The 26,911-nt window shown below is 41.2% G+C and overlaps 3 protein-coding genes across 5 annotated transcripts in view; 1 reads left to right on the top strand and 2 right to left on the bottom strand.

Annotated features, from left to right (window-relative positions):
* Positions 1 to 1,762: 1,762 nt before the first annotated feature.
* Positions 1,763 to 9,074, bottom strand: LOC137265627 (kielin/chordin-like protein). The gene is made up of 8 exons (XM_067801060.1): positions 8,764 to 9,074; positions 8,129 to 8,161; positions 6,290 to 6,403; positions 4,660 to 4,797; positions 3,691 to 3,753; positions 2,671 to 2,745; positions 2,435 to 2,552; positions 1,763 to 1,923 (listed from the first exon to the last, which is right to left on the bottom strand). Exons 1-8 carry the CDS (start codon positions 8,804 to 8,806, stop codon positions 1,803 to 1,805), a joined length of 705 nt encoding a protein of 234 aa, XP_067657161.1. The 5' UTR covers positions 8,807 to 9,074; the 3' UTR covers positions 1,763 to 1,802.
* Positions 9,075 to 10,488: 1,414 nt separating this feature from the next.
* LOC137265799 (uncharacterized) lies at positions 10,489 to 22,003 on the bottom strand. Of its 2 annotated transcripts, XM_067801259.1 has the most exons (18): positions 21,714 to 22,003; positions 21,456 to 21,491; positions 19,610 to 19,651; positions 19,432 to 19,473; positions 19,254 to 19,295; positions 18,897 to 18,938; positions 18,568 to 18,609; positions 17,042 to 17,152; positions 16,629 to 16,757; positions 15,890 to 15,922; positions 15,105 to 15,230; positions 14,686 to 14,733; positions 14,186 to 14,299; positions 13,294 to 13,431; positions 12,796 to 12,846; positions 11,902 to 11,970; positions 11,312 to 11,429; positions 10,489 to 10,654 (listed from the first exon to the last, which is right to left on the bottom strand). In XM_067801259.1, exons 1-18 carry the CDS (start codon positions 21,751 to 21,753, stop codon positions 10,522 to 10,524), a joined length of 1,356 nt encoding a protein of 451 aa, XP_067657360.1. In that variant the 5' UTR covers positions 21,754 to 22,003; the 3' UTR covers positions 10,489 to 10,521. The 2 variants fall into 2 exon arrangements, with proteins under 2 accessions (XP_067657360.1, XP_067657361.1); XM_067801260.1 differs by lacking the exons at positions 19,254 to 19,295; positions 19,432 to 19,473; positions 19,610 to 19,651 and having other exon boundaries at positions 21,714 to 21,847.
* Positions 22,004 to 23,090: 1,087 nt separating this feature from the next.
* The window catches only part of LOC137265652 (uncharacterized), a 16,325-nt gene continuing 12,504 nt past the window's right edge, over positions 23,091 to 26,911 (top strand). The window contains exons 1-5 of one of the 2 annotated variants that reach the window (XM_067801085.1): positions 23,091 to 23,231; positions 24,257 to 24,319; positions 24,811 to 24,948; positions 25,686 to 25,736; positions 26,630 to 26,758. In XM_067801085.1, coding sequence (XP_067657186.1) covers positions 23,189 to 23,231; positions 24,257 to 24,319; positions 24,811 to 24,948; positions 25,686 to 25,736; positions 26,630 to 26,758 — 424 coding nt within the window. In that variant the 5' untranslated portion in view covers positions 23,091 to 23,188. The remainder of the gene's footprint in view (positions 23,232 to 24,256; positions 24,320 to 24,810; positions 24,949 to 25,685; positions 25,737 to 26,629; positions 26,759 to 26,911) is intronic. The other variant, XM_067801084.1, reaches the window with a different exon arrangement.

Genomic DNA, 26,911 nt, shown 5'->3' with positions numbered 1-26,911 from the left:
CTACTGGATTCGAAATGTAAGGAAACCTTCACAATATACCACAATGAGAGGATAGAATTCAACATACCATTAGTCACTACCTTTTCCTGGAAGTCAAGCAACACAGCAGAAGCTGTAGACTCGGATTTCGGCATTTGACATGCATGCTCGCTCTTCTAAAACGTTTTTGAAGACTTAAAATTACTCACGCCTAAAGTTTGTGGTTGATATGCGATGCTTATCGTAAGAGGCGACTAACGAGATGGAGTAGTCAGGCTCGTTGACTTTGTTATCACGAGGCGTCGTATCCCAATTGCGTAGATCGATTCTCATGCTGTTGATCACTGGATTGTCTGGTCCAGATTCGATTAATCACAGACCGCCCCCATACAGCTGGGAATTGTGCCAAGGATGGCGTAACTACTATCTGTCCTGATCTTTGGTGGTACTGACTTTAGAGTTGAGATTATCAGTGGTTTAATGCATGTACATTATGTCAGCTCATGCCTGTGTGCTGTGTTGTGTTGTGTTGTGTTGTGTTGTGTTGTGTTGTGTTGTGTTGTGTGATGCATGTACAATGTTATGCTATTGTCACTGTGTTAAGTTTACGCGGGCATGAGACACACACACTGTCTGCACTTCCTCCCCCACCTCTCTCTCTCTCTCCCTCGCTTTTTATCAAGTACAAGGCGTGAAATCAGTGAAACAATTTCTCAACATACTGTATATTGTGGAAACTTAAAGTTAACTTAGATAAAATCGAAATTGTAATTGTAATCCAAAGACTATGTAAAGAACAAATACAGGTTTAAACGTTTTGGTGAGGAAATAGAAGTTGTTTGAGAACATCTATACCTGGGGATTCTATTTAACGGCAATGGTAACAGAAACATGCAGGGCAAGCAACAAGGGCGATGTTTCTGTCTTTAAGAGCATTAGGGAACTTCAAATCCCAATTGACTGGTTTATGGGGAACTTTGTAGATACCCAATTGAAGTTATGATTAAAACAAGAATCATAAGCTACTGGTGAAAAGTCAGTACATCATCACATAAGGTACCCCGTAAAGTATATAATGTAATGGCTAATGTGTCCATCTGTATGGACATTCAATTCGATCTTTTAAATATGGTAAAAATATACTTCAAAATGTTGGATTGTCATGTATATGGCAGTCCCAAAGTTTTCCTTCCGCAGCCTAGCTGAAAAACTCTTCTAAATACACACTTATAGATCGGTTTAAGCAATCGCGGAATGCTGACCTTCAAAACTCATCCAAAGGTAAATATTACTCCTTATATAAGAATACCCTCCACCTAGAACCTTATTTAACGAGCCTCCCAATGAAACAACGTGTTTGGATAACAAAACTGAGAACGTGTAATCACAGATTACCGATTGAAACCGGCAGATGGTGTAATATCAACACAGAAAATAGGTCATGTACAATTGGTAACAACAACGCAATATGTGACGAATTTCATATTATCCTATCATGAAGAGTTGATGTAAGAAAACGTTTTTTGCAATAATCCCAATATCGATAAATTTATTTTTATTATGAAATCTGACTATTATCTTTTGGTAAAAATGTTGTCTTATTTAACGAAAATTGCATTTTCCCTGTTTTAGTTGAACATCTATATTATACTCATATGCATAGTAGCCATAATTGTACATTGTATCCATTCAAAACATGTATGTCTCTTTCTGTCTCTGTTTCGTTCTCTAGCGCAAGTGCAAGGCGTGAAATTAGTGAATACAAGGCAAACAGAAGGTGCAATATGAATGAGAAGGTGTTTATTGAGAACCGAGTGGGGTTTTTACTTCCTGCCAAGGAACGACCCGGGTCCGTGTATGGTCTGGAAGTAGTTGCACTTGAGGATAGGGCAACATGCCCCTTCCGGTAGAATCAGATCGCAGTTGTGGATCCACTTGGGACAACTGGAGACAGACGTTATTTAGGATCAAGCTTGTGATACAAATCATGATATGTGGTGGATCATTCCCATAAATTCCCATAGAGATCCATAAGTCAAGAGACTTCACAATAATAAGTGGATGGTGCAGCAGTGTCTCATAGAATGCCAAGTTGACTGTCATAAGGGCTGTTTCTCGTTTATTCTCAGATAAAATCATGCACCTATATCTTGACGTCCATTCTTTTATACGATGCCCCCAATAGACGATCTGCCCTATAATCTGAAACAAGCTGTTACTTTGCATTTAAGTGCAAATCTTAGCCATCAGGGACCCTGGGGTAGCCTGGAGTAGCCTGAGGCTCGATTTCCTACAAGAGTACTATGTGTGAAGTCAGTTTCTGCTGTTCCGCGCGCGTTACTGCTGTAATATTGGTAAAAGCGGCGTAAAACAATACTAACTCACTCTTAATCATTGTTCTGCTTCTGCTCCACGTACACAACTGAAACAATAAGGACCAAACTATCATACTGACTTCGGGGGGCCGCAGTCGTGGACGTCATTCACAGCATCCCTGCAAGTGCACTTTTGGCTGCAGTCCCTGCTGAACCAGGTCTCCCCTTCAGAGTAGTATTTATCTTCAAAGAAGCATTCTGCAAAGAAGACACACGGACAAACATGTACATCTTTTGTAAACATAGAGTGGCTCACATTTAATACATTACGTAGATTACGCCGATTTTACGTCGATTTTACGTTGATTTTACGTACTGTCTTCGGGAGGAGTTGTTGGAGCTGGTGTTGTAGTCGGTGTCGATTGTGGTGTTCTCTGGGGAGTCGTTTGACCTGCAAGATTAAACAATGTACTTCAGTAACGACGCTGATTTCAGGGCGTGTTACATTTATGCTGAGTGCTGTAACAACACATTTGCTGGTTCTCCCCACGCTCTCTTCAACAGACCACAAGCCCCCAAATAGATTATTTAGCCTTATCTTCAGAGAGAATCTTGAATTGAACCTTGAGGTTTTTTTTATCCCGACATCAAGAGGACAAGATTCGTGTCACACAATTTTTAAACATATACATTCGTTCCCGGTTTTTATCTGCACCTCAGACATCCGGAAAACTATCTTTCCGAACGAAAATTCTTAAAACGAATTCTACATGATTTGATATATTTTGATATTTAATTATATATGATGAAAAGCATATCACTGAGACTGTCCCGAATATTAATTTACAAAGAGTTTAATACTAACAAGAGCTGCGCGGGGAAATGAGGGTGCGCCCCCCTGCACCTCTCCTCTGGGTCCGTCCATATAATGACCAGGAATTCTGTTTTGTTCAATGGAGAACCACTTACCTGAGATATCCATATTGTTTGAGAGCTCGAATGATGCAGTTCTCATGATTTTTAAAACATAAGAATATAAATTATAAAAAATGTTTGTCAGTAACTGTATAACTTTGTTTTGGAAATTTCAAAATCATTGGGTAATTGTCGTATCAATTAATCTTGACGAAGAGCAAGTAGCTTGGTCTCTGGTGTAATTTTTAAAGAAAGAGTATTTTTAACCACAGTGTCCACAGTGGTAAGGAAAATTAAGAAAAGCAAACTTTTGTGATTTCAGGTGAAGGGAAACACAGAGCTGATACGAACCAGTTTATCACTGGTTGTCATCGTGGCATAATTACACTTCACCATGTTTTCAACTGTACATCTCACTGACACTTCATGATATAGATCAAATAAAACAAAACACCTTCACTTACTCAAGTTTTTTACTCACCGGGTTGGTCTGTGGAAGATCCGTTTGAAGATCCACGGGCGCAGTCAGGATAGTAGACGGGTCCTGTAGATAAAGATACGAATATTAGATGTGGAATAGTAGACGAGTCCTGTAGATAAAAATACGACTATAAGACAGTAACCTTCGAATTCATGTCAGGGAAAGAATATGCAAACTGAACTAATGACGATATCGCTGAAATGAACGAAACAATATTTTAATTCCATTGAGGCGTTAAAATCTTATCATCACATCCTACCGGGTACCCATGACTGCTAACTGAACAGAGGTAGATTTCAAACAAAGTCAGTTTCTTGAAAAGATGTCAATGCATGACATGTGATCCATATCGGCCAAACATGGTCACCCATCAACCTACTTTCTGTCATTCGTGATTTGTGTGTACACAGGTCTCCATGAAACCACAGAATTTTAGAATCGGACCGACCCGCTTACAAAATACAATAAATTGTGGGATTTTTACATCTTAAAATACGTCGAGGTCATTGCTTGAGAATAAAATACATTCTCTTACACAAACACAGTCACAAGACTCTGTAAAAATATAAAAACGTCGATGAAAGAGACAACCGGTCTTCAGACATATTCCATTTAACGTAAAGAACATGAATAACTGTAATGTAGTATGAATAGACATACAAAGCAGATCTAAGCAATGGCACCCGATGTTCGCCAAAAGTGTTAGCAAGGCTTGCACTATCGTTAGCACTCACTAATATATAATTTGCATAAAAAAGTAAGTAACTATTCATTTCCTAATGTAATGCGGATGCATGTAAGTCAGAAATGTTCCTTTGTTTGCTCAGCATAGTTGATTGGCACTGGTCTATGAAAAATATACAAATAGACCGGTGGTTTGTTTAGCGCCACACTCAGCAACATACTAAAGAGAATCTGGTTTTGCAACCGTACCTGATAAAATATCTAGTCTCAATATATAGCACTTACTGTCGCATATTCTGCAGAAGCCCGCACATTTGCTCTTCACAAAGCCGTCATACGATGGGTTTTGGCAAAGGTCTGAGTTATACTGTTTGCAGTTGGGAATGGTGTCGGTACATAGCGGTGCTGCAGTCACCTTGGGATCTGAAGGCACAAACTATTTCCATCTTCACTTCAACAGGAAGCGCACACCAAAATACAAGAAGCGGTGGGGTAGCCTAGCGGTTAAAGTGTTCGCTCGTCACGCCGAAGAACTGGATTCGATTGTAAATTGGAACATTGTGTGGTTCCAAATTCTGGTGTCCCCTGCCATGACATTGCTTGTAAAAGCATTGTAAACCCATACTCATTCCCTCAGTCACTCACCAATGTGAAAATGATCAGTGCTAACTTCATAATAGCGTTACTCGCATACTGTGACATAAAGCTACCCAAACAACAGTCACCTGCCCGTATTCCCGTAGTTTAAAAGAAACGTACATGTATATACGTGGCTAGGCGAAAAAACAAGCATATTTGTCATTTCGGCAGCAGAAATATGGTGAGGCGTTAGCTCAGAATCTGTCGTGACTAGAGTAGCGAGTGTGTGATTATAGTTTTACGCCGCTTTTAACAATATTCCAGCAACATCACGGCGGTATCATATGGGGAATCGAACCCGGTCCTTCTGCGGAGAGAACGTTTTACCAACACGGCTACCCCGTCGCCAAGAGCAGTTTTATGTAAACTTGTATTTAGATCCTAAGATTGTTTTTGTTTAGGTGGTTCATTGTTGTCAAACGCCGAAATCAGTTATGGCGGCGGTGTGTAAATAATCATGTCTCAAACAGACAATCTAGTGATTAACGACATGAGCATCAATCTACACAAATGGGACGCGGTGACAGACATCTGTCTACCAAAGCAGCAAGCCTGACCACCCGATCCCGTTAGCTGCTTCTTACAACAAGGACTGATTGCTGAAGAACATTTTTAACTCGGATCTTCAAGGGTCTTAAGATTCTGTTGATAATACATGACACTGTGGTCAAAGATTTGTCTGGCACAGTTACACAGTGCACTTGCTTATGGATCCCAGGACTGTGTTAAATATGTATGACAATAGTTTCACAGGTGAGGTGAGGTGAGGTGAGGTGAGGTGAGGTGAGGTGAGGTGAGGTGAGGTGAGGTGAGGTGAGGTGAGGTGAGGTGAGGTGAGGTGAGGTGAGGTGAGGTGAGGTGAGGTGAGGTGAGGTGAGGTGAGGTGAGGTGAGGTGAGGTGAGGTGAGGTGAGGTGAGGTTTTAGCGTCGCACTTGAGAATATTTCACTCATATGATGACGTGCATGAGTGTGTATGTGTGGCTGCTTGTACTAGCCAAGTCTTGCTGGTTTTATAGTGCTAGCTCACTGAGATACCATGCTGCAGGTCATCATGAATACCCCACACAGGCATATATACGACTCTGAGCTGACCAGTCCTTGCTGTACCCATTACTGCCGAGCGCCAGGCAGGGACCAACAAGTAACATATTTTAACGTGTTTTGGTATGAAGGGACCGGGGATCGAACCCGAGACTTTTCGCTCTCTGTGCGGACGCTCAAACCACTACACAACGGAGATGGTCTCACAGATCAAGGTCCACATGAATACGTTACCACAGAATCGGCAGTGTCTGGCGCAGTTGTATCTGGAGAAAGCCTCGTAAGAGCCACAACAAGATGTCTTGATGTCGTAGCCGGAACAGTCCCTCCGGTCAAAACACTGGTCATCTGGAAACACCAATGATGATGAAGAAAATGATGATGATGATGATGATGAAAGGATATTTATACCGCACATATCCTAGAAGTAGTACATGCTCGAGGCGCTTGTGTGTTCCCTTGATCAACAGATGCCTTTTTACTGGCATTTTTGTTAACAAACTCAACTCCCTTTGGAGTATTCAACCCGTGCACCCTGTCAGGCGCATCTCCAGTAGTTAGTAACACCAAAATCTCCTGTTATGTCAAAGATTTGTTTTGTCTCTTGTTTAAATATATCGCCACAATATTCCAGCTATATTGCGATGGTCTATATGCAGTTCAGTCTGGATCAGAGAATCCAGTGCTTATCATCATCAGCATCGACCTATGCAAATGAGATACGGTGTCAAGTGCTTATATCAAAGGTCCATGACATGCACAGGTCACGTGACACTGGTTTGTCTGACATGGCGGAGATTACGTAAAGTTTAATCACAGTTACAAAATCGTTTTAATACAACATCCGGGTAATTGTGATAGAGTACTCCGACACGTGACACTCTGCATGTGTAGTTTCGGAAAAATGTTAATTCAGATGATTTCAGTCGATAAAAATCTGCTTTGTTATAGCTTCTAACATTAAGTGACTATTTTTGTGCAATCGTGCAATCGTCTCTAAGATGTAAGTCATTGACGAACACATCAAGCAGTTTCTGTCCTTAAGACTCATATGTGTTTTCATGTTTTTAAATCATGAGAAAGATGTTGTTATTCAAGGCAAACGATTATGATTGCGATAGAGATAAACTATACTATCCAAAAATGAAACACATAGATGCATTTTTAAAAATCTGTTAATTATCTGTTGTGTTCAAACAATCGTCAAAATGCTTATCAAAAGTGTTGATAACATGATTTTAAACAACTGCACAAGTAAAAAAATCGATTTAACCTGAATATGTTGATTTTGATAAGATTTCGTACAAGGATTAGAAAGGCATCTCCTCAACGCAACATAAATCACTTTCCAGCTGAAACTGTACAATAAAGAGCATTCTCTGTCTGGTATCAATTATCCAGATTACGTTCAGAAATTGGCACTCGCTTTGAAGAAGTTTCAAGGTCAAAATCACCACGTAACGTCTTGACTCTGCGACAGGGAAGATCGCCGCTGAAAGAATGCATGCTGGAGATTACCTGTTGCCAGGCGTCTGAATATTTTAGTATTAGTCTGAGCCCGATATCTTTCCTTGCAGCTCGTTGCAACCAAACAGGTATAACAAATGACCGTTCCCATACAGGCAGACCCCGAGTTACCACTGGAGCCCAAGATCGGTACATCAGGGTACTACAGTTACACGATCGTGCCTGGACTATCCAGGATATCCGGTCAAACTGTACGGAACAAGTTAAAAGAAAGAAAGAAAGCAAGGAAACCCGACGTCGAGGTCTTGCTACGTCGTCACCATCGCGCTCAGCGTCTCTGTGATCTAAAAGTATCCACGTGGTTGTATAGACATTACCTTTTCTAAACTATTTGTGGAGTCTATTATGTTTGACAATGCAACATTTTCGCATCAAATTTCTCGTCTATGCGTTTCTTTTTTGGATAGTATATAAAGATTGCCATAGTAACAAACTAATGCCACATTAGAAATCTCCCGCAGTGATATAGAGTCACTTATCTAATGCATGCAAAGCATGATAAATGTTCTTAAACAAGGGTATGCGATGTATACATATTCTACATACCATGGGGAGTTGGTGCTGCCCAGATCGGGGATCCTGAAACAAGGGTGTAAGGAACCGTTGATAAACACAACTGGACTATGATCAATGACCGGTTACAAAACTACAGGGAGAGGGTACGCCCCTTTTAGCAATACTCCGGCAACATCACGCTGGGGGACACTATAAATGGGCTTCGCAAAATTGTACCCATACGGAGACTCGAACCCGGAGCTATGATGCGACGAGCGGACGTTGTAAGTATTAGGGTAGCTGAATATAATACAACCAAGATGATACGAAAGGTGATACGTTTGATTAGCGTTGTGCTTCTCGTGTTTTCAAATGTTTTTAGCTGAGTACAATCTGATAATATGCTCTACTTACTATGAGGAATATTATTCTCATGTGCATAGTTAAACATGATACTTTTTGCATAAATGCTTCTTTTTCTTTTAATTAGAATTAGCTCTGGAACATCGCGATAAGAATACTTCTTATTCGTCCAAGTTCTAATTGCCTTTCAAGAACTACATGCCAACATGTCGATTGGCTGGACCCATACCTGGCAAGCAGCACTGACATCACTTCGAACAGCCACAAGTGGTATATTACACATAGATGATATATTACCATAGAAAATATGAAGTAAGACTCACCGAAAACGACAACAAAGGCCAGGATTGAGCGTACAGGACCCATGGTATTTCAGTTTTCTTCTACAATGTAGTGGTATTCCTTCTGTTGGCGAAAGATAACGCCTACAACTATCTAGCCACGTCTATATGTCGTCATAAAAGACAGAACTAGCATAGCTGACTTTCTGTGTACTTAAACCAGATTCTCGTTCTATCGGCCATACGTTATTCTGATGACAATGGTATTTCGTGCCGCTGACACTCGGTTACAGAAATGTTTCATATAGTATTATTCTGTACATGTATTCATACACTTTGAAAGCTTTAGATCTGAGTTTGGGATTGTTTTTGGTGCAACCAGAGACCATGTAATAAATTTATTAGATGGTCTCTGGTGCAGCTGCACACGTGCATTTCCAAATGCATCATTGTCATAAATGATGTCTGATTCTTGATTTTCCGTTCTACTCTATGTTTAGGCATTTGTCAGACAAATAATTGAGTTGCCTTTGTACGTGGTGGATGTCTGTAAAGTGGCAAGACACGCTCACATGTGTATCACCTGGACCCCGTTTCACAAGACTCTCGTAAGCCTAAGATCTCGTAAGTTTTCTCGTAGCCATTGTGCCTCCTATACTGTAGCATAGGAGATGCGAATGCTACGAGAAAAGTTACGAGATCTTAGGCTTACGAGAGTTTTGTGAAACGGGGCCCTGGTATCATTTCTAGTTCATGGTGGTTCATAAACGTAATATAGTCGGATTCATGCAACAGAATGTTCAAAATGGTTTTCCCATGACCAAGGAAAGGGTTTCCCGCCTAAGTAAAGCTTTTATTAACAAATCGAAATTGTTAACATGTGTATACCAATTGAAGCGGTTTTTCATTATCGTTTCTACCTTGAAATCTGATGAATGAGAAATGTGTGAGCGTTATGCATATGCGTTGTACTTTTCAAGAGATTAGATAAAATAATCTATTTCATCCCGGACGTAGAGCTGGCTCTAGGCGAGACAGCTATAGATGAATTAACCGGTTCACGTTATGTCGAAGCTGACGTGGAAAAAATCCACCTGAATATCTGAGTGTTAAATGCCATTCCTTAAACTTTCGTAAGCAATTCTTGAATTAACGATAACATACCAGTTTGGAACATAACGGTTTGTCCGGATCTTTGGTAGTACTGACTTTGGAGTTTGGGATATCAGTGGTTTAATACACGTACATAATGTTAGCGCATGCCTATGTGTTGTGTTGTGTGATGCATGTGCAATTTATGTAACTATCACTGTGTTATTCTTACACGAGCATGAGGGCAAAACCCACACACACTGTCTGCAGCCCCCCCCCTCCCAAGACACACACACACCTCCCCCCCTCTCTCTCTGAAAAACTATAATCATCATAAGGTTTGTTCAATAATTCGTCACGATATGGCTGAGATATTGTCGATGTGACCTTATTTATACTAACTCGTTCAATAATCTTTACAGTTTTTAATTTATTCAACATGTTCACTGCGGTAGCCTAGTGGTTAAATCATTTGGTCGTCACACCGATGATTCGCCATATGGTACAATGTGTGAAGTCTATTTCATGTGACTTCCGCCAATATTGCTGGAATATTGCCAAACGCTCAACTCCTCTCTTTTTCTCTCTCACTCTCTCTCTGTGTGTATGTGTGTGTGTGTGCGAGCGTGCGCGTACATAGCTGGAGTTGCAGTCTATAAGCACCAGACAGCATCGTTGACTGTATCAGTTTATTACTGGTGTGACTAACTATTTCCCTATCACAGTTTGACCATCTTGAGTTCTCTCCCCGTGTACTGTATTGAAGTAGTTACACTTGAGCATAGGACAGCAGGCGCCGGGGACCAACACAACCTCGCAGTTCGACTCCCACTTAGGGCACCTGCAATAAAACAACTTGTTGTACAAGTGTGTGTTAGTCTGAACTTATGGATATAACGCTGGCCCAATGAGATACCATGCCTTAGTTTTACAAGTCTCCCTCACTTGGATACTTAACATTGCGAGTCAGTCACTTCTTGTTTTATATCTCATCGCCAAGCAGGTAAACAACGACTAGTCACATTGTGCAAATGCACCATCTATATGCAAAGAGTTCAAGCATGCCATATTTTACCAAATTTTAACAATAGAAATAAGATAACAATATTCTATGTATCAATGCAGTGGGGATTTGGGGTTTAATCGGGAAGAGGAAACGGAACGAAGAACTGGTCACCCAGCGGTAGATGGGTACCCGTTAGTATCGGATTGTAACAGATCCGTCAGGCGACACCACTTTCTCGCTTTCAGTGTCGCGTGTTATCACGTTCTTGCTTTCTCAAGACCGTAACTGAAAATTGAATGTAACAAGATAAAGTGATGTCCCTATCTGCTACCACACTTAAAACGACTTCATTTTAAAGTTGGTTAGAAACTTCGCAGAACATCATACAAGCGGGCGACTGGACGTCTCCTGGACACACGACAGCTGTGGGGCGGACGAGTCATGGAAGTAAAATACCGTAGCGTTAAGACACCAGCGTACCCTCCTCCTCACCTGAGGGGTCCACACTGAATGTCGTTGGTTTTCGGGTCGACGCAGGAGCAGCTCTTGTAGCAGTCTTCAGTGTACCAACTCTCACCCTGACTGTAGTACTTTCCGTCCAGGGTGCATCCTGATACATACAACAGAAGTACAGTTACAACCTGTACACAGGTGTTTTCACCAGTAATAGTAATAATGCGCCAAACCAAACACCAGGTGTACCCATGACGCTAACTATGGGTAGAGCATTAATATAGCCCACTGATATGGAACCTTTTGTAGAGAAAGGTTTTGAGATGACGCTTAAAGTTTTCAAATTTTCTACTTAAAGACAGCTGAAGTTCATTGGGGAGGGAATTCCATGTGACAAATATATGCGCACTCCCACATACCCAAACTTACCCAGTCGCGCCCACAGACAAGTCTGGCCATGTTGCCTGATTCCTACATTTTTGAGTAGGGTTCTTAACAACACTGTTTAAACACGCCATTAGACAAGTATTCTTTGCATTCTTTTGGCGTCATCCCCTTGTGAATAATTGGTCCATACAACGAACTGTCTTCACGACACAGGGCAAGGTAACGTGGTTTTGTGTACGTACTCGTTCCGGGCGCTGGGGTCGTCGTTGGTGTCGACTGTGGCGACGTCGGAGGCTCTGTGTGACCGGAAACTGACATACAAAGACAGGTGAGGCCAGTCAGAGACACCCAGGAGTATGTGACGAGTTTTCTACTGTACGGAATGCTAGAAATGACATTGTCGCTTTGTTGTATTGTCGCCCTTACCAAAACAAGCACATAGGGTCAAAATCGACCAAAGCACGACAACGCGACAGTGTAGCCATTCGTCGCGGTTCCAGCAATATCTTAAAGGTTACAAAAAGGTGACAATACCCAATGTGACAAAGTAACAATGTCCCATCTTGGATTCCATGAAAGAAGATCCACCCTACAGTTTTGGTTTCTGTATGGGCTGCTGACAGTTAATACTCTCACATACAGATACATGAATATTTGTTTTCAAGTATGTTTGGTCCTTTGTTGACTGTTGATCTGCACTTATCATATTTGGGACAACTTTATTATTTCACAATTATGCAAAAAGTATCATTCCGCTTCTGTGAATGGGAAATATAGTGGAGGTTAGGTATGTTCTCTACTCGAGTGTCTTGTACAAGCCTAATGTGTGATTGTCACAGTGTTCGAATTACTGGTGATTACCTATAACTGCACATAATCCATTCATATTATATCAACGACCAACAAAACAAAGTATGCTTCATTGTGTGATTGCGTTTAAGAATTAAACATTGCAGAAGATAAATGATTATTTGGCCGTGATTTATTTGACACGGGTAGCATGGTCGTGTTTTGGAATTTCTGTTTGTTTCGAAGGCTGATTTCAGCCTAGTAACGTTTTGAATGATCGTTTGTAATTTCTTAATCAAATCAAATTTTCAGGTGTATACTTTCTAGTGGTTTGCACCTCGTCATACCTGAGTTTGTGGTGGTGTTCCCCCTGGCGCATTCAGGTAGATACACCGGGCCTGCAAACAGTAAAATGGGGCTTCAGTTGTTTGCTAATATTTCATATATTCAACTTTATGTATATTTCAATCAATAAACTATAATGATGTTAATATCAGTATTTGAATGGGCAACCCGGGGATCAGTCCAAGGTGACCTGCTGCAGCCTGATATGCCAAGGTCATTTCATCGCCACTCAAAAAATGATTTGAGAAAACAAACACCCCCAACGCATGATTATGTCCCCTTGTTCATTATTCAATACAGTTTTAGATAAAGACCGCTTGTCACGTTGATGTCGTGAGTTCGATTTCCCTCACGGAAACAATTTGTGAAGTCCATTTCTGATGTTTCCCGCCGTGATATTGCTTGAATATTGCCATAAGCGGCGTAAAAATGTACCCATTCAGTCATATTTGCTGCAAATCTGTAGTGTTTGTACTAAGTTGGCGTCCCAAAGTACTCACGCTCGCAAATCTTGCAAAATCCTGCACAGTGTTGACGGGCGAAGCCGTCGTACTCGGGGTTGGTGCACATGTCGGAGTTATAGCTGCTGCATATAGGGTCAGTGTCCGTGCAGAGGGGCGCGGGGGTTACCTTGGGGGCTGATATCACAAAACATATGATTGATCTGGGTATGGAAAACGGAAATATGTGAATAGTATAGTTTACCTCTTGCTAAAGTAGCTATCAGAGTCCTTCAGAAGTGTTTTATATGCCAGAAAAAAACAAGAGATGGCTTAGCGCAGAAAATATCAGTGTAAATCGCACCATAGTGTGGAAGACTTAGCCATGATATACATTATATGAAATAGTACATATACAAATTCCCTGTACTGAAACATGTATTGTTCTGTTATAGGTACATGTGAACTTACAGGAATTATATGTGGCGATATCTGATACAATTGTAAGTAACATGAAAAAAACAGCAGTGTTTCCAAGTTACTGATGATGTCAGATATTGCTGTCGTACACAAGGATCTGTAACACTATGTATAACATTAACGTGACCATTACCTCACTATCTGGAACTACATGAACTGTCAGGTTGAGTCTGAAACTGAGGCACTACACTAAGTATCTGTCGTGCGAACGTTTGCATGTTGTTCAACATCCCTCTTAGCAGTTTTCCAGCTATATGGCAGCAGTGCGTAACTGAGTCCAGAAAATGGAAAATCCAGTGATCGATAATATGAGCACGCATCAGCGAAGTCAGCGAGCCTGAACACCCGTTAGTCTTCCCTTCCTGAAGGGTTTGCTGAAGGCTACGTCTAACTCAATCTAACTATTTAAATCCTGTTTCCGCTAATTTCATATAATTAGTGTGACACTAATTAGACATTAGAGATACATTACTACAGAATCGGCAGTGTCTGGCGCAGTTGTATCTGGAGAAAGCCTCGTAAGAGCCACAACAAGATGTCTTGATGTCGTAGCCGGAGCAGTCCCTCCGGTCAAAACACTGGTCATCTGGAAACACCAGTGATGATGATGATGATGATGATGATGATGATGAAACAATTATATTTATATACCGAACATATCCACGCAGCGAGTACATGCTCGAGGCGCTTGTGTGTTCCCTTGATCAACAGATGCTTTTTTTCTGGCATTTGTTGTAACCGACTCAACTCCCTGGGGAGTATTCAAGTGCACTTGTTACATAACAATTATTAATTGTCTCACACCTTTCCAGGATCGGCTAATGGTGGTTTGGAATCACAAACTATACAAGACTATGATCCTTGGAATGTCAATATTTTCTGTGCCTTTGGGTTTCATCAGTAAAAGAACATCTTTGACCCATGTTTGTCGATCTACAACTCACTCACTCACTCACTCACAAAGACTTATACCTGGAACTGTAGTTGAGGCCGGCGCAGTAGTCACGGCATCTGTCACACCTGAAGCCGACATCGCTGCATGATTACTCTATTAATATGATTTGTGTGGCGACTTTAACAGACATCTTTCACATAACTTAGTCTTAGCAAAGGGAGAACGGATATTCAGTATAATGTTATAATTAAGTAGTTATGTCTTACATAGATTCCGGGGTTAGTATCGTCATGGCTAATCAGAGGATTTAATAGTGTTTTAGTTCGAAGACTTTTTATAAATGAACACCTTCAAAGCTCAAACAATTTGGTGCTATTGTAATGGCAAATGTACATAAATTGTACACTTCACTAGGCCCTTTTGTGCGCTTATGTTTTATTTTTAAGTATTAGGCAATGGAGCCTTTCAGACCCCACAGCGAACTAAATTAACCAACCATCTGTCTCTCCCGTGGTCTTGCAGATGCCACAGTATTTGGAGCAGTATAATTTCGACCAGTTGGGGTACTTTGTACAGGTGCCCTTTCCAAACTCGTCACACCGCTCAAAGTCGTCAAAACACCCTGTGAGGAGTACATACACAGAGCCTTGACTACGGGTTGCCATTTATATCCTGATCAAATGAACACGTGTTATATTTGGGATTACATTTTCACAGTAAAGCTCAGATTCTAGTACTTTTGTAAGGTTGTGTCCCATCCGGGATTCGAACCCGCACCCTCAGAGTCAGGTCCCTAATCGCCAGCGCACAGAGCCTAACCCACTCAGCCACCGCGACTTAAGCAAACTGAAAGTCGGACAAAGGTGTATGAATGAAGCAATGAAAACACGCTGTCACAAGGTGTTCGTCAAGCACGAGTAGGTCTTCCCTGCCGACATCACCCACTATCTAGAAAATTTGCTGAAATAGAAGTTCTTTTCGCCTGACGCAACCTAGCAGCACTCCTGACATGCGACGGCGGCCAGACAATCAAGTGATGGTACAAAAACAAACAAACAAAAACAAAACCCCAAACAAATAAAGCAGATAAGATCAATAGTATAACTGTATGGTATACATTGAATATATAACTACCTTTGTGGTCTGCATATATTTGTTATAGTCGGTATTTTCCATTAAAAATGACGTTAGAATGCACTGTTTGAGAATAACTGTAATTCGGAACATCCAGCCTCCCTGACGTAGTTCTGATGTGTCGAAGTCCATCAGAAGTGTGCTCACCTGTTTTAGGAATCGGCGTCGTGGTGACATCCCCTGCAACATGGAACACGTGAGTGAGTTTAGATTTACACCGCCTTGAGCATTATTCCAGCAACATCACGACAGGAGACACCTAAAATGGACTTCATGCACAACACTGTATTCATAAGGGGAATCGAGCCCGGGCCTTCGGCGTGACTACGTAACACTTCAACTAGCCTACCCAACCGCCCTTCATGGCATACGACCTGGCTGTAATTAATGATATACTGGTACTTCTCAGACTTTGGAAAGGATATTTGATTGTTCCTAAATTCTTGTGCATGTTGCCATTCCACTGACACTGGAATTCATTTCGTAAAAACATACACGGGTCAAAATTCTTCTGCACATTATGCAACATTCATATACGAAAATACCATTGTTCACTTTTATTCATATAATTGAACTAATTCACGTACTGGTATCGAGTCTATCGACCACTTCGATGTCCTTTGATCTCACGACAGTTAGATGAATCTTACGTGCTTCAGTGTATTAGATCTAGATATGATGTAAAGTTTGTATTTATCATGTAGTGTGTTTGCTGATCTCACGAAAGGAATACACACGAAGATGAAGACAATGAGGAACGTGTGTTGGAACGTATCTGCGGAAGGTATTAATACTCAAAATCTCTAAGCTTGCTTTTACTATTTGTCTGGTGATGTGAATGCCTATTCAGACTAGCGTTAAACTCGCGGTACTAATTGAGCTTTACCTGGACACAGGTGGCAGTACTTGACGCAGTTCTTCTCCACGAAGCCGGTGTAGTCGGGGTTGGAACAGAGGTCAGCTCCATACTCTTTGCAGCGCACCTTGTCGGCACACACAAACGGAGAGGTGATGGCTGCAGATATTATAGAGACGACAGACACGTAAAGTCGTCAGTGAATCTCAGTGTGTTTTTTTCACAATGTTAACAGAATTTTTTAAAAGGTCGACATATGGTTTCAATTTAGGTAGCGTGTTACAGCGTTTGTTCTGAAGTGATGCGTAATACTAGATAGCATTAGAAACAGTGCTGTCACACATACAGAAATAATGCGAGGCACGTTGCTTGTGGACATACTGCACAAGGGCATCAATATTATTGTCATCGGCACTACAAGCTTGTAGAAAGAGTGCACTCACGTATGCAGAAGCCACAGAAGGCTTGACAGTGTGACTTAGCCCACGACTCGTAGGGACCAGTACAAGACGCATGGCCATATGAGTCACAGTTGGGGATACTGTCCTTGCAGTCTGTAAACACAACGAAAAGGAAGTGAGTCGGCAGCAGCGTTTATTCCAAGAGCCTGTATAAGACAAATAAAAGTAAACTCACATCTGAATATTGAAACAGATCCGTGGCAGTATTTTTATTACAAGGTAATTCATTAACTTTTTATTAATAATATCCCTATTACGATATGATTCATCCACTGTATCCCTGTCATAAAATGCTTTATTAATAATATCCCAATGACAATGTAATTCATCCGCAGTATCCCTATCAAGAAACATTTGTCAGTAGTATCCCTATAACAATGTCATCAATAGTGTCCTTATTACAACATAATTCATCCGCAGTATCCCTATCAAGAAACATTTGTCAGTAGTATCCCTATAACAATGTCATCAATAGTGTCCTTATTACAACATAATTCATCAGCAGTATCCCTATCAAGAAACATTTGTCAGTAGTATCCCTATAACAATGTCATCAATAGTATCCTTATTACAACATAATTCATCAGCAGTATCCCTATCAAGAAACATTTGTCAGTAGTATCCCTATAACAATGTCATCAATAGTGTCCTTATTACAACATAATTCATCAGCAGTATCCCTATCAAGAAACATTTGTCAGTAGTATCCCTATAACAATGTCATCAATAGTATCCTTATTACAACATAATTCATCAGCAGTATCCCTATCAAGAAACATTTGTCAGTATTATCCCTATAACAACGTCATTCATCAATAGTATCTGTATTACAATGTCATTCATTAACAGTATCCCTATCACGAAACATTTATCAAAAGTATCCTTATTACAATGTAATTCATCAACTGTATCCCTATCAAGAAACATTTATCAGTAGTATCCCTATAACAACGTCATTCATCAACAGTATCCTTATTACAATGTCATTCATTAACTGTATCCCTATCACGAAACATTTATCAATAGTATCCTTATTACAATGTAATTCATCAACTGTATCCCTATCAAGAAACATTTATCAGTAGTATCCCTATAACAACGTCATTCATCAACAGTATCCTTATTACAATGTCATTCATCAATAGTATCTGTATTACAATGTCATTCATCAATAGTATCTGTATTACAATGTCATTCATCAATAGTATCTGTATTACAATGTCCTTCATCAATAGCATCCTTATTACAACGTCATTCATCAATAGTATCTGTATTACAAGGTGTTTCATCTAGTCCCTTTATTCCCAGGTACTTCCCCTATAGTATTATTATTACATGGTACTTTATCTCACTGCTCCTCTAAACATAGTGTCCGCACGAGGAGATAATAAGTGGTTAGTGAACACATAAAACGGCTACACAACCTTGATTTAAATACATGTCATAAACCAAATACCATCGTGTATCCTTAACAACGATTACAGTAATGTTAATGTTCATCAACTCACTTGGGTCCCCGACTGCTACTGAAGATGCCGCGACAGTGGAATCTGGAGCAGATATGAGATAGGAGAACACAAATGTGAAGTTGAGTGTAACTTGCTAGATGAAAATATCTCAAAATGCCAGTTAGGTGTTTACTGGCTATGACCCGTTATCAAGAATGATGTACCAAAGCAGAGAAATGAAACCGATCTTTGCACCAGGTTACTCGTAGCGCCCATGGTGGAGAATAAACCGTACACTCTCCTGGATTTCCAAGCGGGTAATTGGTGCAGAGACAGTTGGACCTAGTGACAAGGACAGATTACATAAGCATGATAAAGTGTATGCTCACCTGTGTTTCCAGCGGCAACCGTTGGTGCAGGGGCAGTTGGACCTAGTGACAAGGACAGATTACATAAGCATGATCAACTGTATGTTTACTTGTGTTTCCAGCGGCAACCGTTGGTGCAGGGGGCAGTTGGACCTAGTGACAAGGACAGATTACACAAGCATGATCAACTGTATGTTTACTTGTGTTTCCAGCGGCAACCGTTGGGACATGGAGAGTAGGACCTAGTGACAAGGACAGATTACATAAGCATGATCAACTGTATGTTTACTTGTGTTTCCAGCGGCAACCGTTGGGACATGGAGAGTAGGACCTAGTGACAAGGACAGATTACATAAGCATGATAAAGTGTATGCTCACCTGTGTTTCCAGCGGCAACCGTTGGTGCAGGGGCAGTTGGACCTAGTGACAAGGACAGATTACATAAGCATGATCAACTGTATGTTTACTTGTGTTTCCAGCGGCAACCGTTGGTGCAGGGGCAGTTGGACCTAGTGACAAGGACAGATTACATAAGCATGATAAAGTGTATGCTCACCTGTGTTTCCAGCGGCAACCGTTGGTGCAGGGGCAGTTGGACCTAGTGACAAGGACAGATTACATAAGCATGATCAACTGTATGTTTACTTGTGTTTCCAGCGGCAACCGTTGGTGCAGGGGCAGTTGGACCTAGTGACAAGGACAGATTACATAAGCATGATAAAGTGTATGCTCACCTGTGTTTCCAGCGGCAACCGTTGGTGCAGGGGCAGTTGGACCTAGTGACAAGGACAGATTACATAAGCATGATCAACTGTATGTTTACTTGTGTTTCCAGCGGCAACCGTTGGTGCAGGGGGCAGTTGGACCTAGTGACAAGGACAGATTACATAAGCATGATCAACTGTATGTTTACTTGTGTTTCCAGCGGCAACCGTTGGTGCAGGGGGCAGTTGGACCTAGTGACAAGGACAGATTACACAAGCATGATCAACTGTATGTTTACTTGTGTTTCCAGCGGCAACCGTTGGGACATGGAGAGTAGGACCTAGTGACAAGGACAGATTACATAAGCATGATCAACTGTATGTTTACTTGTGTTTCCAGCGGCAACCGTTGGGACATGGAGAGTAGGACCTAGTGACAAGGATAGATAATAAAACAGAAATAAAGATATATGAACAATTTTGTTTTTCCATGATAACACGTTTTTCACATTTGTCTTTTTTAAATTGCTATGATGTTTCTTCACATCGTTGTTTATCTACTTCTTGTGGTTTCCCCTCCCTTGTTTACCTACTTCTTGTGGTTTCCCCTCCCTTGTTTACCTACTTCTTGTGGTTTCCCCTCCCTTGTTTACCTACTTCTTGTGGTTTCCCCTCCCTTGTTTACCTACTTCTTGTGGTTTCCCCTCCCTTGTTTACCTACTTCTTGTGGTTTCCCCTCCCTTGTTTACCTACTTCTTGTGGTTTCCCCTCCCTTGTTTACCTACTTCTTGTGGTTTCCCCTCCCTTGTTTACCTACTTCTTGTGGTTTCCCCTCCCTTGTTTACCTACTTCTTGTGGTTTCCCCTCCCTTGTTTACCTACTTCTTGTGGTTTCCCCTCCCTTGTTTACCTACTTCTTGTGGTTTCCCCTCCCTTGTTTACCTACTTCTTGTGGTTTCCCCTCCCTTGTTTACCTACACCCGATCGGTAGATGAATGAACATGCCAGTATGTGAATCAACAGCAGGCATTTGCATCAAGCGTTAATGTGCATTAGTAGAACTACCGTGTGTGAACCGTATGAAAACAAAGCAAACAAGCAAACACACTAACAAAAAGCCAATCCCGCCCATCGCCTTATTTTGCTGGAACACTTCTAACAAGCTAAACCCACTCACTCACCTCAAAACGATTACAGGTCTCCCATTTTCCATTTATTCTAGTGTTGTTCAACACAGATAAATGGCTAATGAAGGTGTATTTGGCCAAAAGAGGTCGCAGGGCTACATGCCATTCGGTGAAAGAAATTTGCCTTTTGCGCTAAGAATAGTTTCATTGATATTAATGTTGCGTTTAAATTCAAAATACATTTGTAACCACCGATATTCATTTTTCTTTACATGGTAAGGGATGTTCGAGATTTACTCCTTAACCAGATACCAAGAAGTCGTCTTCATTGAAATACCGTGCATGTATTTATGTAACATTCTTACCACTGCAAATATAATATATTAGTTGAACACTGTGTGGACATATAACCAGGAGTCTTTGGTTTTTCACAATCTGGGATTTAAAATCTGAAACGGTCATTGTGTATAAGGATATTTTCCATTGCTGTATTATTGCGGCAATGCCAAGCCGGTGGTCATTTACAAGGCGCCTATGATAACAATTTCTGGACCAGACAAACAAGTGATCATCATCATGAACATCGTTCTACGCAGTTGGGAGACGATGACATGGGCCAACCAAATCACCGAGCCTGACCACCCGGTCTCTTAATACAAGCATTGGTTACTGAAGACCAGTTCTAACCCGAATCTTCACGGGCCTTCTACGGGGTAGTAGACGAAGGACGAATTTTTATCACACACATACCTTGTTTCGTTGGAACACTCGCAGCGTGGATGGTATCTGGGTATAAAAATATGGCTGAAATATATTGCTCTAAAACAAACTAAAGTGTTTATGTATTGTTTTGACCAATGAAATAAAACTGTGACATGTTGATATGAACATTTTGCTGATCATAATGATCACAATTGTTTATCTTATTCAGGTGAAAATGACATGAAAATATAAAAAAGTCAAATGTCATCATGAACACTCTATTAAAAAAGTCGCTAAACCACTTACGTAACAATGCCGTGATAATTAAGAGCAGATTTCGAGTCATTTTAAGCCTTCACACCAGCTGATGTCCTACACAGAGATAAGTTCCACACGTGGAGGGTAAAAGCCTCGCAGGTTTGTCCAAACCCTAGAAAGATAAGATAGGACCATTTAATGGTGTCAAAGTTTACATGTCTACAGCCAAAAGGTCAACACCAGCAGTGGATCCGGAATTAAGCAAAAACTTTGTCACTTATGATATTCACGCAAGCGTTCACACGAGAGGCCGTGGTAGCCCACTGCTTAATGCATTCAAGCCAATGGCTGGTTCGATTCACAAAATGAGTACCTCATGTGAAGCTCATGTTTATCATGCCTGTAGTGGCATTACTGGAAAGTGTCTAAAACAAGCGCTCACATGTCGCTAGAAGGTTTTGTCTGAGTTAATTTGATCTGAGTAACTCTGATTGAAACACTGTCCCGGTCTTTATTTAATCGGCGCTGGGAGGATGCGGCCGCACTGTTTTCAGCGACTGTTAGCATTTTAGAATATTTGTTTACTGTTTGTGGTAATACTTTTGTCGTAACGCCATATTTTTGTTTTGCTTATGTTTAACGCCGAACTCAGCCACATTCTAGCTATATTACAGCAGTCAGTTATTGAGTCTGGACCAGATAATCCAGTGACAGCCATCATGAGTTTCGACGCACACAAATATGTACTGTGCTACTATGACATCCATTAATACGACCGCCCAAACCCGCGTATTGGTGTTGTAGACAGTTATCACCACGGCTCCTGTTATCGTAGAACATGATATATATTTTTCTGGTTACTACATGGCTCCTGTTTATTGCAGAACATGATATATACGTTTCTAGTTACTCCACGGCTCCTGTTATCGTAGAACATGATATATACTTTTCTGGTTACTCCATGGCTCCTGTTTATTGCAGAACATGATATATACGTTTCTAGTTACTCCACGGCTCCTGTTATCGTAGAACATGATATATACTTTTCTGGTTACGCCATGGCTCCTGTTTATTGCAGAACATGATATATAATTTTCTGGTTACCTGAAAATAACTATTTTACGACTACGGGTGGTGTTTTTTAGCTAAAGGGAGATGGGATAGCCTAGGGGCTCAATCGGTAGCTCGTCATGTCACGTCACGTGATGGACACAGCTGTTTCACTGGACGTTACATGAAATATTTACTGCTTGTTTTTTTCAAGTGTAATATCCTATAATTAGTAAGATTATTTCGTTATTTCATCAAAAATTAATCACCCACACAGCTATGGATAACTACATGATATGTCACAAAATATGATAGAATTTTCCAGTTTCCGCTTTTATATATTAATCCGGCATTTGTTTAAAAATAACTATAATCATTATAGCGCCACCAGGAAGACGGGTACACAGGCTTTAATTGTTGATAAATGCTCCTGTCTACGGATCAGTCCACTGCTGTTTAGAACTGATAAGGACATGATGGCGTCCAGACTTGTTATACAGGCGCTGCTAGGGGTCGGTATGTATTTGTCTAATTTCATCATTCTCAGTTGCTAGGAAACTATCATCATATCAATACCACGAAAGCGTCATCTCAACCTCATCAACTATGTGATATTAACGTGTCGTCCGAGTTAAGAGGAATCGGAAAAGGGCTAGACAGACAACTAATTCTGTACTCCGGATTATACAATGTTTGTTTTGGTCAGCAAAATAGGAACTGCTGATAGTTTATTCGATTGGGTAAGAACGGATTAAGAGGAAAATAAAACCAAGCTTAATTGATACGCAGTTTGTTACAAAACTGGAAAGATATTTTTTATAAATATTGAAACTTACCATCACGACTTGAATACATAAGACTCCTCCACACAATCGTGGATAAGGGCTCAGTCGTGCTTTAAGCTGATTTGCACACAGGGACTTTGGAGAAACATGATGCATTGTCAGCATCACACTGTTCTACTAGCAACTTTAACAGCGGTAAACTGATTTGGAATCGAAAGTACACCTCCCCAGCCTAGGTAATGTTCATAACACCCATTTTGTTCTGGGGTTGTAGGTGTGTGTGTGTGTTGAGGGGTGGGGTGGGGGATGGGGGCAATATCAATTTTGTACACTTGAAGGATGTGAGGGGAGGAGGGTGTCACACATTTTATACTTAGTACTATAAAATAAAATATCCTTAAAATTTATGGGAGTTGGGGGTAAGGTACATACCATCTAGAGGGTCACTTACCTTGATCTTAAACTTTAGATGTAGGGGTAGTCATTCACATTACATACTTCTCCATAAAAATCATTATCATCCCGTTTCGAGCTTAAGTCTATTAGTTCGAGTACACCTTGTGATGATCCGGGGTAGAAGTTAGGTATAGCCTGCTAGTGGTTAAGGTGTTCACTCGTCACACCGAAGATCCGGGTTCGATTCCACACATAGGGGCAATATTTGAAACCCATTTTCGGTGTCCCTTGTCGTGATATTAGTGGAATATTGCTATAGGCGGGATAAGACTAAACTCACAGACGCGTTTCTGCTGCCAGTGTGCCTTGCTGTCGTCCACTGTGTCAAGCAGGAACGGCCGATTCCCTTGAAGAAAAGATATGGTAAGTAAGTACACAAAGTAAACATTAGTTTATTTGATATATTTATAAAAAAGTTCACAAAGGTGGTTACTGCGTTTAAGGGTTTTCAAGGTGTAATGCAAGTTGTGGTGTAGGGATGCTTTGAGGTCTGTGGAGGATGCGCTAGATAACTACCCAACGTATCATTAGTATTTTATTATTGTCAAAGGTTAACACTCGTAGAGCATCTTGATTCGAACCTATGATCAGTGACAAAGCGACGCACTCATTTCATCTGATCCCAGTTGCGTAGATTGTTGCTCATGCTGTTGATCACTGGATTGTATGTCGTGACTCGATTAATTACAGAATTCCACCATATAACGGTAATATTGCTGACTGCGGCGTTAAATAACAAACAACGACAACGACAAAGCAATGCAACGATCATGTATCCGAGTGGAAATCAAGCGTGCTTTTGTTCTGTTTTTTTTTCAATATTTCAGTCGTATTGTGCATGCTATGGATTTCAGTGCCAACAGAAACGCCGCAGGTATGCGGTGACAATGCCCCAAACTGCCACGAATACGGCCTCGAAGACGTCTGCCACAACCCCATCTACGCCGACTGGGTCTACAAAAACTGCCGCCAGTCATGTGGAATGTGCGATCGTGAGTGTGTATGGCTGTCCGTTATTCACCTTACTATTCTGTCTCACAGTTCCTGAACCGCATTATCTTAAAGTATGGGAGTTACGACAGTCGTAGGTCTATCTTAAGCTATTGGAGGTACGACAGTCGTAAGTCTATCTTAAACTATGGGAGTTACGACAGTCGTAAGTCTATCTTAAACTATGGGAGTTACGACAGTCGTAGCGCAACGATCGCCTCGAGGAACGGGCTCAGACCGGGCGTTTGTCCAAAGCAGATTGTGTGAAGGTCCAGCGTGTGCCAACATTGCCAACATTGCCAACATCACGGGATCATCATTGGTCTTTTCATGACTAATCTGTGGCAGCCGTTCTCTCGAAAACGATCCATGAAGATCGGTTAGAATTGTTCCTTAGCAACTCATGCTTGCCCTAAAAAGCGACTAACGGGATCGAGAGGTCAGGCCCGCTTACTTGGTTGACACGTCATCGTTTTCCATTTGCGCAGATATATGCTCGCGATGTTGATAACTGGACGCAGCCATATAGCTGGAATACTGCTGAGTGCGGCATTAAACAAGAACCAACCAGAGAGTTCTTGAAGACGATAGTGAGATGACAGGTTCTCCAGCCGTCTGGCTATGTCAAGAGGTCTTCATTTTTATGAAGAGGTCTTCATTTTTATGAAGACCACTTGACCATCTCGCTATAGCAAATTGAACAGCCGCTGCGTATTTCATCTGTTTGTATTTCTTCCAGAAACACCTGGACTTAGAACGACCACGACAGCTGCACCAACGATCCAAACAAGTATGATAAATGTCCTTATTATTTAAGTCCTTCCTTTTCATATCCTCTTTGTCCACTTCTTACTCACTGACCTCTTCTATATTCACTTCTAGTGTATGCTGTGTTAACATCCCCATCTGACCCATAGTCACCACCGCAATATTCCTCTGTAACTCCTCTGTGATTCACATATGTTTCACTGACCTCCTCTATATTCAATTCTGGTGTCTTTCATAGTCACTTCCTCTTGTGCAGCGTCTTGTTCCTTCTTCATATTCAACTCATCTGTATTTCCTCCCCCATACGTTATCTCATATTTAATTATTTCCTCTTCGTTGACCTCATTTGCATTCATTCATCTTCTTTTGATCTTTTGCTCACATCTTACATTTTCTAATCGTTCCCAGTTAGGGTCGGTGGGATAGCCTAGAGGCTCGTCACGCCGAAAACCCGGGTTCGACTCCCCACCTGGGCACAATGTGTGAAGCCAAGTTCTGGTGTTCCGAGCTGTGCAATTGCCGGGATATTGCTAAAAGCGGCATAAACCTAACTCTCTCGGTTGCAATTACCTCATCTATGTTCATCCCCTATCCCCCTTGTTTACCTCCTTTCATCGCCTCTTTACAAATAGCATCTTCAACATCTACCTCCTATACGGACCCGTGAATAGAAAAGGCCTTCAACAAGCCATGCTGGCCATAAAAGGCGACTATGCTTGACTATGACTATTATAGTAGACGGTGGTCAGACTCGCTGACTTGGTTGACACATGTCATCGGTTCCGAATTGCGCATGTTGTTGATCAGTGGATTGTCTGGTCCAGACTCGACTATTTACAGATCCCCGCCATATAGCTGGGATATTCTTGAGTGCTTTATATAACGAAACTCACACACCTCCTATACATCCCACAGCGACAGCGGTGGACGATTGCAAGGACAAGATATCGAACTGTGACGAGTACCAGGACGACATGTGCACCAATCCAAGCTATCACAGTTGGGCTCATGAGAACTGTCGACACTTCTGTGGATTCTGTGAAGGTAGCTCGCCATTTGTTTGAACAATCATTATCTCCGCTTGCTGTGGTCACGACATGACGTCTTTACTGTTACAGGGGCCTATTCTAATCCAGAATTAGGAAATCGACGTAGGTCTTAGATTTGAAAAGTGATTTATCACCTAATTTCAGACTC

Source organism: Haliotis asinina, chromosome 15 (assembly GCF_037392515.1).
Source record: "Haliotis asinina isolate JCU_RB_2024 chromosome 15, JCU_Hal_asi_v2, whole genome shotgun sequence".
NCBI classification, from domain to species: Eukaryota; Metazoa; Mollusca; class Gastropoda; order Lepetellida; family Haliotidae; genus Haliotis; species Haliotis asinina.
Note: the sequence above shows the minus strand (reverse complement) of the source record. Positions and strands in the feature narration are given on the sequence as shown.